The sequence below is a fragment of the Glarea lozoyensis genome (assembly GCF_000409485.1).
Source record: "Glarea lozoyensis ATCC 20868 chromosome Unknown GLAREA7, whole genome shotgun sequence".
Classification (NCBI taxonomy): Eukaryota; Fungi; Ascomycota; class Leotiomycetes; order Helotiales; family Helotiaceae; genus Glarea; species Glarea lozoyensis.
In genome coordinates, this window is record NW_007361002.1 from 3,200,964 (window position 1) to 3,217,030 (window position 16,067).

The following is a 16,067-nucleotide window of genomic DNA, read 5'->3' on the forward strand; positions in this document are numbered from 1 at the left end:
TAGAAAAGATTACATCGTCACTCAAAAACTATGCTAGCAGGGAAACTCCAAGTTCTTTCACAGCGTATATCGAAAGCTTCATCATGCCTACTTCAAGATTATTGAGTGCTTTGGGAAAGTCTAAGAAGAACAAGAAGACTGAAAACGCAACAAAAACGAGTTCCGAGACGAACCCTGCTCTTCAACGTTCCGGCAAGCCCGAATATATCAAATACACCATCAACCCTACTCTAGAAGGCCACATCCATAATGAACCATACATTCACGAAGATGTGCGTTTGAGGTATGATAAGACAGAGGACAAAATAATACTTGAATATACTTGCTCAAGAACCATACAAATGCAACAACACGAGTCTCCTGGCCATGTCGTTGATCCCGAGAAGCAGAAATGCAGAATGTGTGACCAACACCTGTTGAAATCCGATAAAGATGAAATCGAAGCGGGACGCGCGACAGCTAAGTTTGAAGAGATCGCGGATGATGGTCGTCGCGTTGATAGTTGGGATGGGCGGGATGGTTCTTCTGAGGCCCTTATTCCACGTGGTACAAAGGACCGATGATTTTCTGGGGTGTGAGGGTATGATTTGAGATTTGAGACTTGGGACTTAGGACTTGATTACTGTACTTTTGGGGAGGATATGAATGACGGGAACAAGAAAGATTGTGGGAGACTATAGCGAAGGCAAAAGTATAAACATATGAGATACATGCATAAAAGTCGTTAATCCTCAGAAGCAAAAGTGCACAATTGTGAGCACCTCTTGTTGAAACTTGAGGAAGAGAGAAATCAAGGTTATCATCAGAGTTCATATCAGTAAACTAGATATTAATCACAAGGTTAAATTAACGGTATGAACGTTGTCTCTGCGTATCGTAAATCATCATGTCAGATTTCATATCTCATCGACGTAGTCAAAATTGGGCCCGCCACGAGAGTAAATGAGTCGGCCAATATGGGTTCACAATCATATTTTAGAATGAAGGTTCGAAATTAGATTATCCTTTTGAAATGTCAGTCAGGGGACAAAATCATTGACTGCGATCTTCAAGTCATTGTGCCATTATCGTGACTCGGTCTTGTTATTTGATTTGCTGTCTTTGATCCGTGTTGCATGGTATGAGTGTGTTGTTATGAATAAAAAGTGTTAAAATGTCACAAAGAATGTCCATATGTGTGAGTTGGGTTTTGGTCATCCTCTATAAATTATTCTTCTGTGCGATGTCCTTGGAGAAATATCTTGATCTACAGCACTGTGCAATTAAAAGAAATCTTCCTGTCTTTGCATTCAAAAATAATTGCATCCAAGAAGAAACGTTTGTAAAATCTCTGCGTGTAGTCTTCATGGATAGAGCAAACACACCACATCCTGCTCGCCAGCCTAGCTCAACAGAGAAGCCACTTCCCGAACGACAGTCTTCCCTCGTCAAGATCTCCGAACCTGTACCCCACAACCCCCACGTAGATAAGGACGCTTCACCTAGAATCGTGGTCAATAATGAGTCGGTATCAGTCGAACCTGCTGTGGCAAGCACACAAATCTTCTTTTCACATGTAATGATAATGGTCCGGAGAAGGTCATACAGATCATTTACGAATGCAAGAACAAGAATACATGGAGTGCCCATGACCTTCCTGGGTTTTTTTTCGACCCCAAGCTACAGAGCTGCCTGCCTTGTGGGAAATTATTATTGAATCATAAGGCTGATAAGGAAGTGGTGAAAGAGCTAAATGAGAAATTGAAGGAATTCTCGAATGTGACTAGTCATGTTTTGGGGATTGTAAGGAGTGAAAGCCCTTATAGGATGGAGGATTCGGATATTATAAAATGGTTGGAGGATATTTCTGAGCGTAGACGTAGGCCGAAGTGATGTGATTTAGGCAAGGAACGAGGTCGCAACAAGTGACAGTGGAGCAAACTTGAAATACAAATGCCGGACATACCTGGTAAACGTCGTTGACTTTCAGTAGCCTGTGCATACAGTTCTTCAACGCTTAGTTCTATGTTTCTCTGAAATTCGCAAGACATGAAACCAGGAATATGGACATTTTAAAACTACGATGGAATATATTCATGTAGGATACACCAAATAATTCACCGACGAGCGTGAGTGTCACTGATTTGCATGCATTGGCACTTTGATGTCATTCGTGATATATTGTTTCTCGAGTGGTCGCAAAGGCGAGAACTGCTTTCGCTGGCGATCTCGTTGAAGCTGAGATACATAGGTTGAAAATGACTCTAACGAAGTTATGATGTATAAACCAGTACTTTTGGGGAGTATGAACAGTTACAAATAAATTCAGGATGTACTGCTAGGGACCAATTTAAAGTTGTGACTAGATTATATATATGGAGACTGTTCTTCCAAGAAATAATCATGTCAAAGGCGAGGTGTTGTAGTGAGTTCAAGTAGAATCATCAACTACCTATGTCACACGTGTTACGTGATCTAGAATTCCAAACAACAACACCGTGGAAACTGAAATATGAATTATTGACGGCCCTGGCCAGCTTGTATATAACGAGAACCTAGAACATCCTCAGGATTCATACTCAAGTCATTGGTGTTTTATTTGGATTCGTATGGAGATCATTAATTGGCTCTAAGTGCTTGGTAAGATATGTCTTGTTAGGTGAAGAAAATCTTTGAATGGCACAACAAATGAACGCTTGACTCAACGAAGGAAAGGAGCATATACAGTAACTCTAAATATTCATAGATCTTTTCAGAATCGACGGTTTTTTAAAATTTATGAACAAGCCCTCTGCATCCAGTATAAATTGCTCGATTTCTTCAAACCTTCCGTTTACCATAGAAAAAGTGAAACCAAAAAGAACTGCAATATCCTGTCTTGAATACTATATAAAGATCGTCAAATCAATAAAAGCTTCACAGATTTCCATCGCTTCAGTTTTGTAGGTCTTCAGCAGGGATACAGTGGCGAATCATGTTGACCGAAACCTACGCAGAAACCCTTGATTAGCAAAATAGCCAATATTAAGATAAAGATGAACGAAGAATCGCCCCCAGAGTACCAAGCCCATATCAGCTCCACAAATACTGAGAACACAAGTCAAGACGCGCCCCCAGCATACCCTGGCGATGTCCGTATACACACATTCGAAGAGTCAAGATGGAGTAAAGAAAAGATCACAAAACCGTCTGGTGAGCTTTCTTTTCATACCAATAGACTCGCTAGAAACGGCCATAAAGATTACAAGCTCAAGTACGATAAAAGCGTTCCGCGGGTCTGGATGACTTCTGGCTGCGAGGAAAGTTCAGCAGGTTGGGATGTTCAGCACTTTGGTAAATACATCGTAGAGCCGGATAGGAACTGCAAGTTTTGTGAAAAGGGTCTTTTTAGTCACTCTGCCGAAGGGGTGGATATGGCACATGAAGCGACTGCGAATTTTAAGGTGATTGCGGAGAGAGAAGAGAAAAAGAGACACTTATTCAGAGCATCGAAATCTAAGAAGCCGTAGTTGAGGGTTCAAGGAACATTGATGCTAGGTGACAGGCGCTTTCGAATATTGGAAATCAGATGGGGTATATTTGAAGGGAATCTGGCTAGGAGAACTGATGGGAAGAACATCGGATTATGATCATAACCTTTAGGAGTTTTAGTCAAGAAAAAAACGAACTGAAATGATGGATTGATTTATTTAAATTCAGAAATTAGAATGAAGTCCAACAGTCAATAGCTACAGCCACCAAGATTACACCTGTCTAGTTTATGGGATTCTTATTCTCAAAGCTGTGTCTCCCATCATTGTATTTTCCATCTATTATCATCGGCCGTCTCAAGATCACCATGTCTTGTTCTTTTTATGTTCCTAAATCGGGAACTCCATGCTGCCCAAGGTAATAAGACCGATGCTGCCCAGATTAACAGAACACCCACAGTTAGCGGTATTGCGATAGTCCAATAGAACTTGAAGCTATCCTTTACGACTGGACCTGTGGGTTCATCCCAGTTGAAGACAGGTATTGCAAAAAGTGCCTAGATGAGTGGTTAAAATAGCTGCTTTGCAAGAGGTGCAAACTAAAATCAATGCTAAGGTAGAGACTTACAGCAAGAAATGTACCAGGTAGAAAGCACATCGTCAACACAGCAATAGCTTTCATGGCCGAACTGTCTTTCTTGCTTTCGCGTGCAATCGTTGCGGTCATTTCTCCAAGCTCAATATTTACTTTCGAGTCTTTTTGCGTCATGAATTGGTAGACCTGGACAGCATGTCAGAGTTTGACAACTTGTTTTTCAGTGTAGGGAAACTTACCACCGCGGTTAGAGCTTTTACCTTCTTCTCCTGAAATTCGGCCCGTAACAAAAAGTGCTCGCATGTATTTACATGATAGGCGACAATTTCCTTCAGTTTCTCACCCCTTTCTTTGACATCAGCTACTCCGTTTACAGCCAACGAATCAATTTCCTTGGCAATAAAAGCAAATGTAATTAGGTGCTCTTTAATTCTCATACTCTCCACCGCCAAACTTCTAGACACAAAATTCACAGTCTTCGTTGCCTTAGTATAATCCAAACTCATTGGATCGCCCATCACTCGGTCAGTCCAGCTATGTTGTCCTGTTTCTTGTTCGAGTTGATGAATTTCTGCATCAGCCCATAGAAATCTCTGATCTGAAATTGCCATACTAAGCTCAGCAAGTAGAATTGGCAAAAGTAGCGGATGAGTGGAAAGAGGAGATGTGCTGAGGTTTTTAAGAAGTTCGGTGAAGCCAAATGGGCTCGCAGGGTGATGAAACGGCTTCAAGAGAAGGACTGCGTAGGTTAAGTTTTTAAGCGCGTCGTAGCTTATGGCTACGTGATAGTGCCCGATTTGAAAACTACTGGTCTTGAAGACATAACCTACTCCTCATCAGTGCATATTCCCGTGTTTCGGATATGGAGCTTACATAAAGTAGGAGCAAAATTATCACAATTCGTAGGAACGCAAAGGAACTTGAATGAACAGCACGTCCATACTCTCATTGCAGGTAGAAACTGCTGTGGGAGCTGAAGATGCTTTGCGAGATAAGTGAAGTCGTTCTCGCTAAACGGTAGTTTGCGATATTTCGTCTTGATATCGTACTCGCAATTACCGAATCTAGCACCATTATTTAGCCCACCAACCTCATGTGCAAGTTTGATTTGGACCGTACAGTAGTCGAAGACCTCCATTGAAAGCCTCGTCTGCGACCGCCAAATTATTTCCGGCTTGAGCAGAATGTTTCTGGCTGTGTCAAAATATGTTTGCTCAGTTAATCAACACAGAACCAACCTCTCCAAACCACTTCAGCATCAAAGCAGTATCCAGGGTTCCTTTCGCATCTCGTGTTTGTGTACCGCTCGGTCCCGTGTACTGTAGAGCCTTGTAGTATTGGCAGCTAGTCTCGTCGTCAAACCCAGTCCCCAGCTCAGATGATGGGAAGCCAAAACGTATATAGGGCTGGAAATATGATACAGCCATTTTGAGCAGTAAAATTAGCATTACAAAAAAATCAAAGTGATGTAAAATTATATCTGAGGACTTTCTAGCCTTGTCATGTTGAGATGCGTCCAGAGTGCAGGGGTTGTATGCAGCTCACGGAGCTGAAAAACATGTGATTTGACCCATGCATCATGACGGAGACAATGACTGACAGTCGATGTTGTTTTCAATTAAGTTGATTTCGATGCTTACAAAGTTTGACGTTTTCATTCTCAACCAGTTTTAGGTATTTCCAACCCTAATTGAAATTTGGGGAAAAAAGTGTCTACCTAAGCGCATTAAAAACTCAAAAACATAGAATAGTTAATGTATCAGTACCACATCAGTTAACCGTGTTCTGGTATCGATTGCAATTAGCATTTTTGTTTCTTGTCTTCTAAATTCTGTGTAGGCAGAAATTTATTAATAGCAAATGTTTAACACCATTCAGAAACCGGAAAGAGAGATATTACACTTGATATTCTCTCGATGGGAATAGAATCTAAACCGATTGCCTTAGGGTGAATGCGTACCAGGCACGATTTAGCGACTCGCTATCCTGAAGAGCCTAACCCTTCATCGAATAAAGTTTCTTAGAAGGAACATAACGCCATTTTGAAATCTCGCTAAGCCTCAATAACAGTGTTCTTTGTTCAGAAAGGTTCACGTCAACCATAAACTGACAAAGGTTATGTTGTTGAATCCGTCAAAGACAATCGCGTGAACAATGCACATTGTTTTTAAATTGAGTAGATTAACTGTTAGCAGACTCTCATATTTCTAAAGACTTTCATGACTAGGATCTCAAAACCTGTCCCAACTGGGTTGAAAAAATGTCGTCTCAAATCCAATCTGTCACTTTACCTGTCATCATCATCACCAGCGGCGATTTAGACTGTCCTCCTTGGGTCTTATTCGATCCCGAATGGCCCCTCGATGAAGACTACGAGGAAGACTACATGCATTTTGATGAAGTCGCACTACCGCTTTCTGAGAGCCCGACACTCTACGGACCTCCTAACGACAAATTAAATGCGGATTTCAGTCTCACCGGAAAGACGTGCAACGTCACCTACATATCCCATCCAACGGAACAGACCCCCATGGTAACTGTCAGTATCAACTGTCACGTTCACGGTCATTATAGCTTCAGAGTTCACGTTAACTGTGCCGGATGTCAAGAAGAATGCGGCTTTTGCGATGGAGTGATTGGGTATAAACCGGGAGTTGTGTGTACACTCAAAACTAACGACTCGTCGACTGCAAATTTGAATCTGACACTTATATGTCGTGTCTTTGGGGAGTACAAGTTTATCATGGGCTCCGAGGAACTGGCCTCACATGATTCTTGTTTGGAATGTGGTGGTGCACTTAAAGTTGTAAGTGGGGAGTAAAGAGATGGAGTGGTAATATGGTGGAGATACTACAGCATGCCATTAATAATTAACAATAAACTGCTAGTTTCGACAATTTTTGACAACAATGAACTTTCGAATCGGAATAATTGCCGTATGTGAATAAAAAAGCAGAAATACAGGTCACGTGTAGAAGGGTTAGAGGGCGCTTAGCTAAGCGGCGATCTCTTTAAACTTGACTTCTCAGGTCTCGAAGATAGGTAAATTATTTTTACCTTTACACTTTTCCCACAATGAACACTATGAGAACCTAATATTCTCCTGAATTTTGGACAATGGTTCAAGCCTTATTAGATGCCCCAGAAATCATGTCCATGAACATACATACGGTAAGGCCAAGGCTGGGACAGGCTGAAAAGCAAGCCTCAGCCACCAGCAATCTTGTCTCTCATCGCTGTCACTGCATCTTGTTCGATCATTATACTCAACATGCGAACCCGGCCTATATTTTGGGTGTTTTTAACTCAACTCATCACCGCGGCGTGGGCCGCCGATGGAGACATTGACTTCAGCAAGACCCCTGGCGGTGGTCCCTCTACATTACGAGCATGCGCGCAGTATGCGTACAACCCAGCTTCTTCAGCCGGCTCCGTCCATGAATTGGGTTGTAAAGTGATATCTGTAGGTTTCCACTACTTAGTTGCTTTTGGCATACGTTATATCTAATAGTAAGGATTCGATAGTGCGTTTGTCGATCCGATCTAATCCCAAAAGCCTACGAGCTTATCACTAATGCTGTTATCACGGACTGTGGGAAGGATTCAAGCGTCGACGTTCAACAGGCAATAGATATCTACAATAGGTATTGCGCTTCTCACGGTTATCCGATACCTGGCTATACATATACTAGTACGTTGACAGTAGACGCGTCGACAAGCTCCAGCCCGTTAACCTTTGGCACACCTGTGGCGACGTCACTGAGCGGCATTGGGAGATCTGCCACCGGGACATCACCAATATCGAATCCTGGGGTAATTACAAACGTGGGAACATTGCAGCCCCCAGTTACCACTACTGCTACTGCGACGTTCATAATCAAATCTGCAGGAACGAAAGTACAGCCGTGGGGGATATTACGACTGCTCTGTTTGGCGCCAATGTTACCCGCGAGATATTTCTTTGCACTTTCGCAATCAACTCTTGTCACATCTATCAGGACCCTTTCATCAACAGACGTGCCAGTAGTTGTGGTTACTGCAATCAAGTCCGTCTCACAAGCTGCTCCTGCTATGACAGTAGCAACAGTGTATAACACCGATTCAAAGTATGTTATTTCATGCATAGCGCCAATGGAAAGTGCGAAATAACAAATTGCTGATTTACGGAGGCCTACAGTTAGCAGCGGAACACAGAATGGTGCCGATAATCCCGCGACGGGCGGAAAAGGTGGAGGAGGTCTGACAAAGGTTGAAATAGTAGGAATCATTGTAGGAATTGTTGGGGGAATCATCACAACGGTGGCTACAGTGTGGATGTGTTTAGGAGGCCACCACCGAAGAAATTGAATGCCCAGATTCAGCACGTGGAACTGCGCCGGCTGCAAAACAGCCTCCCCATGTAAATGGCCTTTTCCGACTTTTCCAGCGAGCAGTTGGTTTATATTGTGGCACATAGTTCTGATGAGAGAAAACAACAGGTAATGTAGTTGGTACTTTGCTAAATCAAACTAATTGAGTTCAAACTAATTAATTTGTCTTGCTCAAATACTAGTACTAAAAGAAGACGGTAAAGACTGAACATAAACCTCAATACATTGAGAATTTGTATTTGACAGTACGAAAGCGAAATAATCATTCTGTACCCGACTATTTCGGACCTTCTGGGGTGTCTGGAATAGAGACCTTGTGTTCGAAGTGAACAATATTTGAATCGCTCGGCGCCAATGTCGAGGCATTCACAATGTGACCCTGGAATACAAGATTAAAGATTTGCTGACGTGGTGTTGCAGAGGAAAACAGCAGATCATTTGCAGCCCGAGAGATTGACGGCGACTCGTCATCGTTACTCCTGAGCAGGAATGTAGCTTTGAAGCGTCCATTCTTGTCGGTCAGGGGCGACGCCGTAAGGATGATCTCTTGTTCGAGCGACAAATCGACCCTAACTTTCTGTTCCGCGGTCGCTGGTGTGACACTTCCGACGACCTCAATAACTTCTGGTTTGACAAGTTTCGGGGGATCTTGAAGGCGGATCTGGCTTCCAATTTTAGGCGCGACAACGGCTTGTAAACCACCAATTGGTCTGAAGACAGATCCAATAGCTTTCTCTTTCTCGAAGCCGTGAGGTAGCCAGCCACTAACACCAACATTGGCGACCTTGTATTTCAGGTCTGGAATCTCTTTCATCGGGATGACAAGTAGCTCCAAATTGCGCTCACCAAGGGGCTCGACAGTAACGACTTGATGAGGAAGATAGACGTAAAATCCCTCTGGTACATTTTCAAGGTTCAGGAAGATGAGTGTGCGGACATTGAGAGGATTGCGAATAGTTACGGGAAGCTCTACAGGCTCGGGGACAGAATGAGAGGCTGGTTGAAAGCTGAAGACGTTCTCTTGCGCCCTGTTGTTGCCGAGCAAGATCTCTCCAGTCTGAGTGCCTATGATAACTTGCAAGCAAGTATGTTGGCCAACACTGGGGACCCAGTCGGCTGAAGTTATCATAGCCGAATTATTGGCTATTTCAGCAATGGGAACGGTCGTGAGTGGAGTCCAAGTCCCATTATCGCCAACTCCCGGCGGTGTAATGGAGTAGAAGGTGACTTGAACATTATTGGCCTTCTGGGTTCCTGTGTTGTGGATTCGAGCACGAATTTTGTTGATCTCTCCAACTCTCGGATCATCACCACCGTTGACAGGATTCCCAACGCCATCAACTCTGTCATAGGCATTGAACGGGTTACGGTCGACCCAGATATCCGGGGTGGTATAGTTATTCGTATTCCACGGTTCAATGGAGAGATCAAATGTTCCATTGGGTGTTGGCTGCGTTGGCTGAGCCCATTCAACTCGAACCTTGCAGATGAGTGGGCGAGCTTGGACGTTGTCGTTCAGTACTGTAATAAGTAATGTTCGAGCAGGATCAACTGCAACATCACCAGTTTTGAGGCAATTTGTATTAGTTTGGAGCAAGGTGATAAGACGCATCGACTGGTTGTTGTTCTGGACTCCTGTGGTCACGCGAGTGATGACCACGCCACCGTCTTTTCCTGCTTGCACTGGAATCTGTGGATCAAATATTTGACCAGTCGTTCCTGGTGTTTGGCGAACTTCGATCCAGTACTCTAGCCCTGTTGATACTTGAATCTTGATGGCATGAACCCTCGACGAGGTGGAGTTTTCGGTGAGTCCATGTGCGACGATTTCTTTCTCAACAATAGTCGGCTGTGTATTCCACTGAAGAGTCAAGACGTTTTGAGCGTTAAACCATCCAAGCTTGTTCAAATGAAATACAGAAAATAGAGGCATTTGGGGATGTTGGCCCATGAGATCGAAAGGTGCCGCTGAAGCATCTGCTCCTGGTGGAAGATCGCTACCGTAGATGTCTTCCTCAAGGATAGCTGAGGATGGACTCGAAACGATATTATGGCCAAATTCGTGAGCGAAACGATCCCAGGTAGCATCATCTCCGAGTATCATTTGCCCCAGACTCTTGCTGATTGTGATGTCGATATGTGTTCCGGGATATCTAGCCTGATTCTGAAAGTCAAAGTGTGGTCCCGCGATACCTCCACCCCAAGCACGAACAAAGGTTCCCATGCGGACGGCGATCATCAAAACATCATAGCTCTCCAAGTTGAAATTCTGGTTGACAGCATGCTGAGCTGCTTCAGCGTTGATTTGTGATAATACCTCCCCTTTGAAATTGGGATAGCCAGGGTCGGTGGAGGAAGCACGATAATACCAATCGAAATTATCCAACATCACACCATAGTCGGTAACATCAACCGCAACATTGATCTTGGAGTAACTTGCTTGCTGGTAATATTGTGTAACACTAGCTCCAAGGCTCACAATATTCGCCTTCGCAGCCGCCAAATCTGCAGGCTGTCGATCTTTTGGGTATAGACAAACCGCGAGGATTCTGGCTGTTCCGGTAGGCGGCAGATCTAGGGTAGAAACTGTACCAGCATCTTCTGCTGCAATTCTCTGATTTTGCAAGAGTTTCGACCGGAGTGGCAACGACTTGCCGTCACCAACGCCTTGAAAGGACCACGGAGGTGCATCCTTGAAAAATGCGTCAGGTGCTGGGTAGGCAAGTATAACGAAGTTTCTCGGTCCTGAGGCCTGTCCATATGAAGTCTTCACGTTCACCGGTCCAGTAGATGAATTTGAGTTGGAGATGACTACAAGGCGGTGGCGCTCTGCAGTGACGACCAATGCTCGATGGCCGTCAATCGTCACACGGTTCTTTTCTCTACGAGGAGCAAATCCGTGGCCGATTATAACGACAAGCGATCCGGGATAGGCGCTTCGAGGAGAAAAGTCTGCGATCGCAGGGCCGCAGTCTTTAGCTGGATACAATTTGAGGAATTGTTCTTGTTGGTACTCATCGAGCATGTAGTCAGGGAGTGGCGGAGAGATGCCGGTCAAGGAGAGCCGTGGGAGATGTTCATCGTCTTGGCCATCGTGACAGCAACAATGGCATTGCGGTATACAAGGGAAAAGGCAGCAGGTAGAGTGAAGTTGATTGTGGTGGAATCCGCTGTCCGAGCCGCTGACTTCTGACACTTGGAGCTCGTTCATGTCCATTATGTTTGTGGTCAACGTTTGATTGTTTGGGAGCGAGTTTATGAATGGTAAAAGTAAATATATCTTTCGGAATTCGTTGGATGATATTTCGAAAACGAAATTTGTAGAAGATTTGTGTCGGAACTAATAAGAGCGAAGGTAAAGCCTAATATACACACATTTCAGGGGACCAGAACTGCTTTGAGATAGGCGGCCACCTCTTTAGAACGCCTTTGTTTTACTCAGTCAGTCAATGCTTGGAAGTTTGTGTTATTATTAGCGAATAAGATGAAAGACGCATTACTCTGGGACGATGCCCCGTATAATTGATCATACGATTAGTACAAGCCCCGAAGAGCGGCACGCCGAAGTTAGATGGAGATGTGTCAGTTACTAGAAGAAATGTTAGTGACATGAGCCGCTCTGCTTTGCTTTGTCGCTCTTCATGCAGCCCATATCAAGTAGGTTTAGTATGGTCTTGTATCTACAAACGCATCTACAGCCACTGATAGTTTGATTTGAATATTTCCAAGCGGGGGAACATACCACATCCTGTTTTCCGAGTCAATTCTCGGTGAGCTGATAGGATACCAAGAATCTCAACAACGTCGGAATTTGCCATATACTGTGCGACATCGCCAGGTACGAATGCAAGAGGCAGGTGAAACCTTTCAGCCTTGTAGGGCTGAAGTACAAAAATGTGTGATCATGTGTCCAGTACACACCATTACTAGAATTTTATTCGCTGCATTCCGAGCTACCGTCGCTTGGCTAATGTGTGATACGAATTATAAAGTTTATGGAGTAAAAAAAGGCGGTTGTATATTTACATAAAGGCCATCCTGAAAATATACTTCCACGCAGTATTGCATCTGCCTAAGGTTTGACAGTGTATTATTCCACTTGGTTAATTGCATTATGTCTAAATTCAATTGCAGATACTGATCTAGTCCAGTACACAACAACTTGCATATGGGAACGTCTGTTTGGTTTAAGTAAGTATTGCGTGAAAACTTTAGTTCATCACCCAATTTAGTTAAGTCACTATTTCTTATTATCAAAATCGAATCACAGAACTGGGAAGCTATAATGTATGAAACTACATACAAGGCAAGTTTACTGTAAAAAACCCTTACTTTCAGAAAAAGAGATGAAACTTACAGTTCCTGACATTTCCTGACAAATCATACCAAATCCGCCATCCGCGAATTTTTTACAATTGAGTGGTATTTTACTGGACGCCCGCAAATCAGGCTTTCAGCAAATCAGACACATAAAGACGCAAACATGAAGTTAGCTCCGTACCACGGCATGTCAGCTACGTCTTCACATGAATGAGAAAATTGAGTCATCCGCACCTCTGTAGAGTGTCGGAGTTACAATGATTTCTTGGGCTGGGCGGCTTTTCTTGTCTCTGATTAGGTGTGACACACCCGCATCACACGTGCTGTTCACATTTCTGATCACTCCAGTAATTTGACCATTTTTGGTCACGGATTTTGAATTATTCTATGGATTAAATGGACAGAAGTTAATAAGCAAAAAACGAACATCAAATGCCACGACTATCCCTTCCAGATATCTAGCGCTGACACACATAAGCCTATCAGTCGTTTGAAGGATCGTGTCCGCAATAACTCCACACAAGCCGAGAACTCAGATGACGAGGTGTTCTTTGCTCACTTGAAGCTGGACATTTCAACTGCAAATTCAGCAGGCTTCGCATTAATTTTACGGACGTACGCGCCCCTAATACTGAACCAGTAGAAAAGTTCCTGGTTCAAACACATGGGTCTTAAGATCGAGATCTCACTCATCTCGTTTGAGAAGTAGAATGAAACAATTTCTTTACAGCATTTAGATATCAATTTTTTGGACAACTTGAGAGGGGAATGGGAAATGAATGTATTTATTGTCACTTCCGACATGCTATCTTAATGTGAAACCGTTTTTTAGATTAACGCCTTAGTTAGAAGATAGTTGTCAGCTATGAGATAGATGTTCATGAATTTGTTTAAAATAAATTCATGCTTTCTATCTGGTAGCTAGCTCCAGGATCCTTGCTGTCCACTAGAACATGATTCGCTCCTGTTTCATGCCTCAAATGGTATCTTCGTTGTGTAGGAAATCGGAACTAAGCCAGCTAAAGAACAACATCGAATTCTCAAATCGAGAGAAAATACTTTCAACTGAGGGAGAGACTTGATCTGAATTACACTTGAAAGATATCGCATTTTCTGAAATGCTATGTTCCTACAGAAATCATCAGCCTCCCAACTGCTAGAGATTTATCGCACTTGTGTAATTCATTTGGTTGAATCTTCGTAATCCCTCTCGTATAGCAGAAATTCAAAATGAAACTCCTTGCTCTAGGTATACGTTAAAAATGATAAAATGCTTTACGGTCCCGAAAGTCTTTAATGAGATCTTTTTTTAGTCCATTTGCCTTTCTTTCACGGTTCCCGGAATTTTTCGAGTACAAATAGTTCATAGCAGGGGCATGAAAGAGATGATATTTCGTAAAAAGATACTTTAGGTATAGGTTTGCCTTGAAGAGAATACCTAACTTTCTTGGGATTTCTCTTCAAAAAGTCCTTTTCGGAAAACTAATTTTTCTTGATAAACACACCTGCTTTGACCATACGACTCGTTGTCTCTGTTCCACGTGTTTATATCGAGGTTTCAAGGTGTAGGGATGTGGATGAACATCCACATTCAATGAGCACTTGCCTCTGCCTTAGTCAAAGGTAATACTGTGGGTAATGTGGAACTGGACGGATGACCACAAGTTTTCGAATAACAGGGAGATTTTCCACATTTTATATGGCAAAGATGAAATTCGGCGTAGCTTCGATATTTCCCTGGCCAGTATGCCAGTGATATTGCAAGCCCGCCGTATGCCCTTTAGAATTGAAGGGTGGGGTAAGGAACTCTAAAGTTGATGTACGAAGTAGACAAATATTTTGCTGGGCTCGCTTATATTACCTGCATATAAGAACCTTGATGAAACCACCAGGGAAGTTCAGAGATAGATTACGGAGGTATTCTCCGGTGATTCCTCGTTCTTTTTTGACATCATTGCCCGGCGTTCTCCAAACTGCACCCCTCCCACACCCAGACTGCCCGACATTTAAATACCATATTCTTGCTTTTGAACCTCATATTGATTCAACCTTATTCAAACAACTATACTTTCCGTTTCAAAAGGACACAAAATTATTACACTTATTCAACATGGCATCAAGCGGATCATATCGAACAACAGAAGAGCCGCAAAAAGTTGACAGCGCCCGAGCCGATGCTGAGTGGAAAGCAAATCCCGGGCTGAAAGATCTAGTCCACGGTGCAGATGGAGGTGTAAGTTCAACAGATCGTAACTCTTCAACTTATTGGATGCCATTATTGACAGATTAAAGGATTCCAAAGTAGATCGTTCAGCGAAAGCAGCTCCATTTCCAAAAGATGGTGATTTCGAAGATCATACAGCGAGTGGTGATGGGAGTCGGGGAATCAAAGGATGGACTGGAGATGGCAAAGGACCTTTGAATCCAGACGAGGACATGCCTAAAAATAAGCGGAATTTGTAAATTCGTCTTGCTGGTAAATGCCAAATTGTTTGGCTGATTTTGGGATCTGGAGGACAATACGACCGACTTTGATTGCGGTCATCCTTCCCTTTGCTAAGTACATTATATCAGAACACTTGGCAAATTGACGAATTCGAACCCAAATCATGAGAAATGTGTCACCAAATTGGTTCTACCGATAATCTGTTTCTTTAAATTTGCAGATAACACAAAACACTGTATCCATGTCGCTATTTTCACATAACAATGAATTCAATTCGCGACAAAAGTGGCACTGGTTTCTTTGAAAAATCGTGAAACTCACTCAGATTGTCGGAAGATCGTTCTCATTTCCGGCCTGCAGATCGACGATCGACAGGTTCAAGCTTTGCGACCTGTTGCTGCAACCAATACCAATCAGATCACGAAGATGCCATGCGAGTGCTCGGTTTTGTCATATATGGTATTATGTCATGTTATATGTCATGGTGAAAAGTAAAATGGAGTAAAAGCATGTGGAAAACACTTTACAAGTCAGGATGCGTGTATTTGTTCGAAGCCCAAATGGGGTCATTTCTACATTACCGCTAAATATATTCCCAATGACCAAGTCTGATTACTAATTTAGTAAGAGCAATGCAAATCTGTAGAGACAACCAATTAATGACGTGAAATTGTCATTGTCAAAGTGGACTGCTTAATACATGTGAAGACCAAATTTAATTTACAAGTCCTATTCGACTTGATTTGTTATGTTATTGCACGAGGTCTTAAAAACTCTAGGAAGACTTATGATATCTACACGATTGAACTTCTCGATCACTGGAAACCTGAGGTGCATTTGTTCGTAATTCACGATAAGGACGAGCCCCTTCAACAAAGAGCAGCATC

General features: G+C 43.0%; 7 protein-coding genes across 7 annotated transcripts; 5 read left to right on the plus strand and 2 right to left on the minus strand.

The window, feature by feature from the left end:
- Positions 1–83: 83 nt before the first annotated feature.
- On the plus strand, positions 84–563 carry GLAREA_02242 (uncharacterized protein; the record flags this gene model as incomplete). The annotated part of the gene is made up of 1 exon (XM_008089458.1): positions 84–563. The coding sequence occupies one exon, from the start codon at positions 84–86 to the stop codon at positions 561–563; it is 480 nt and encodes a 159-aa protein (XP_008087649.1).
- Positions 564–3,014: 2,451 nt separating this feature from the next.
- On the plus strand, positions 3,015–3,488 carry GLAREA_02243 (uncharacterized protein; the record flags this gene model as incomplete). The annotated part of the gene is made up of 1 exon (XM_008089459.1): positions 3,015–3,488. One exon carries the CDS (start codon positions 3,015–3,017, stop codon positions 3,486–3,488), a length of 474 nt encoding a protein of 157 aa, XP_008087650.1.
- A 284-nt stretch (positions 3,489–3,772) lies between these two features.
- GLAREA_02244 (uncharacterized protein) lies at positions 3,773–5,471 on the minus strand (the record flags this gene model as incomplete). The annotated part of the gene is made up of 6 exons (XM_008089460.1): positions 3,773–4,006; positions 4,078–4,230; positions 4,284–4,870; positions 4,918–5,108; positions 5,164–5,234; positions 5,283–5,471. The coding sequence occupies 6 exons, from the start codon at positions 5,469–5,471 to the stop codon at positions 3,773–3,775; spliced, it is 1,425 nt and encodes a 474-aa protein (XP_008087651.1).
- An 833-nt stretch (positions 5,472–6,304) lies between these two features.
- GLAREA_02245 (uncharacterized protein) lies at positions 6,305–6,865 on the plus strand (the record flags this gene model as incomplete). The annotated part of the gene is made up of 1 exon (XM_008089461.1): positions 6,305–6,865. One exon carries the CDS (start codon positions 6,305–6,307, stop codon positions 6,863–6,865), a length of 561 nt encoding a protein of 186 aa, XP_008087652.1.
- Positions 6,866–7,315: 450 nt separating this feature from the next.
- On the plus strand, positions 7,316–8,391 carry GLAREA_02246 (uncharacterized protein; the record flags this gene model as incomplete). The annotated part of the gene is made up of 3 exons (XM_008089462.1): positions 7,316–7,507; positions 7,570–8,150; positions 8,214–8,391. The coding sequence occupies 3 exons, from the start codon at positions 7,316–7,318 to the stop codon at positions 8,389–8,391; spliced, it is 951 nt and encodes a 316-aa protein (XP_008087653.1).
- Positions 8,392–8,691: 300 nt separating this feature from the next.
- Positions 8,692–11,631, minus strand: GLAREA_02247 (E set; the record flags this gene model as incomplete). The annotated part of the gene is made up of 1 exon (XM_008089463.1): positions 8,692–11,631. The coding sequence occupies one exon, from the start codon at positions 11,629–11,631 to the stop codon at positions 8,692–8,694; it is 2,940 nt and encodes a 979-aa protein (XP_008087654.1).
- A 3,213-nt stretch (positions 11,632–14,844) lies between these two features.
- GLAREA_02248 (uncharacterized protein) lies at positions 14,845–15,197 on the plus strand (the record flags this gene model as incomplete). The annotated part of the gene is made up of 2 exons (XM_008089464.1): positions 14,845–14,967; positions 15,027–15,197. 2 exons carry the CDS (start codon positions 14,845–14,847, stop codon positions 15,195–15,197), a joined length of 294 nt encoding a protein of 97 aa, XP_008087655.1.
- Positions 15,198–16,067: the final 870 nt, after the last annotated feature.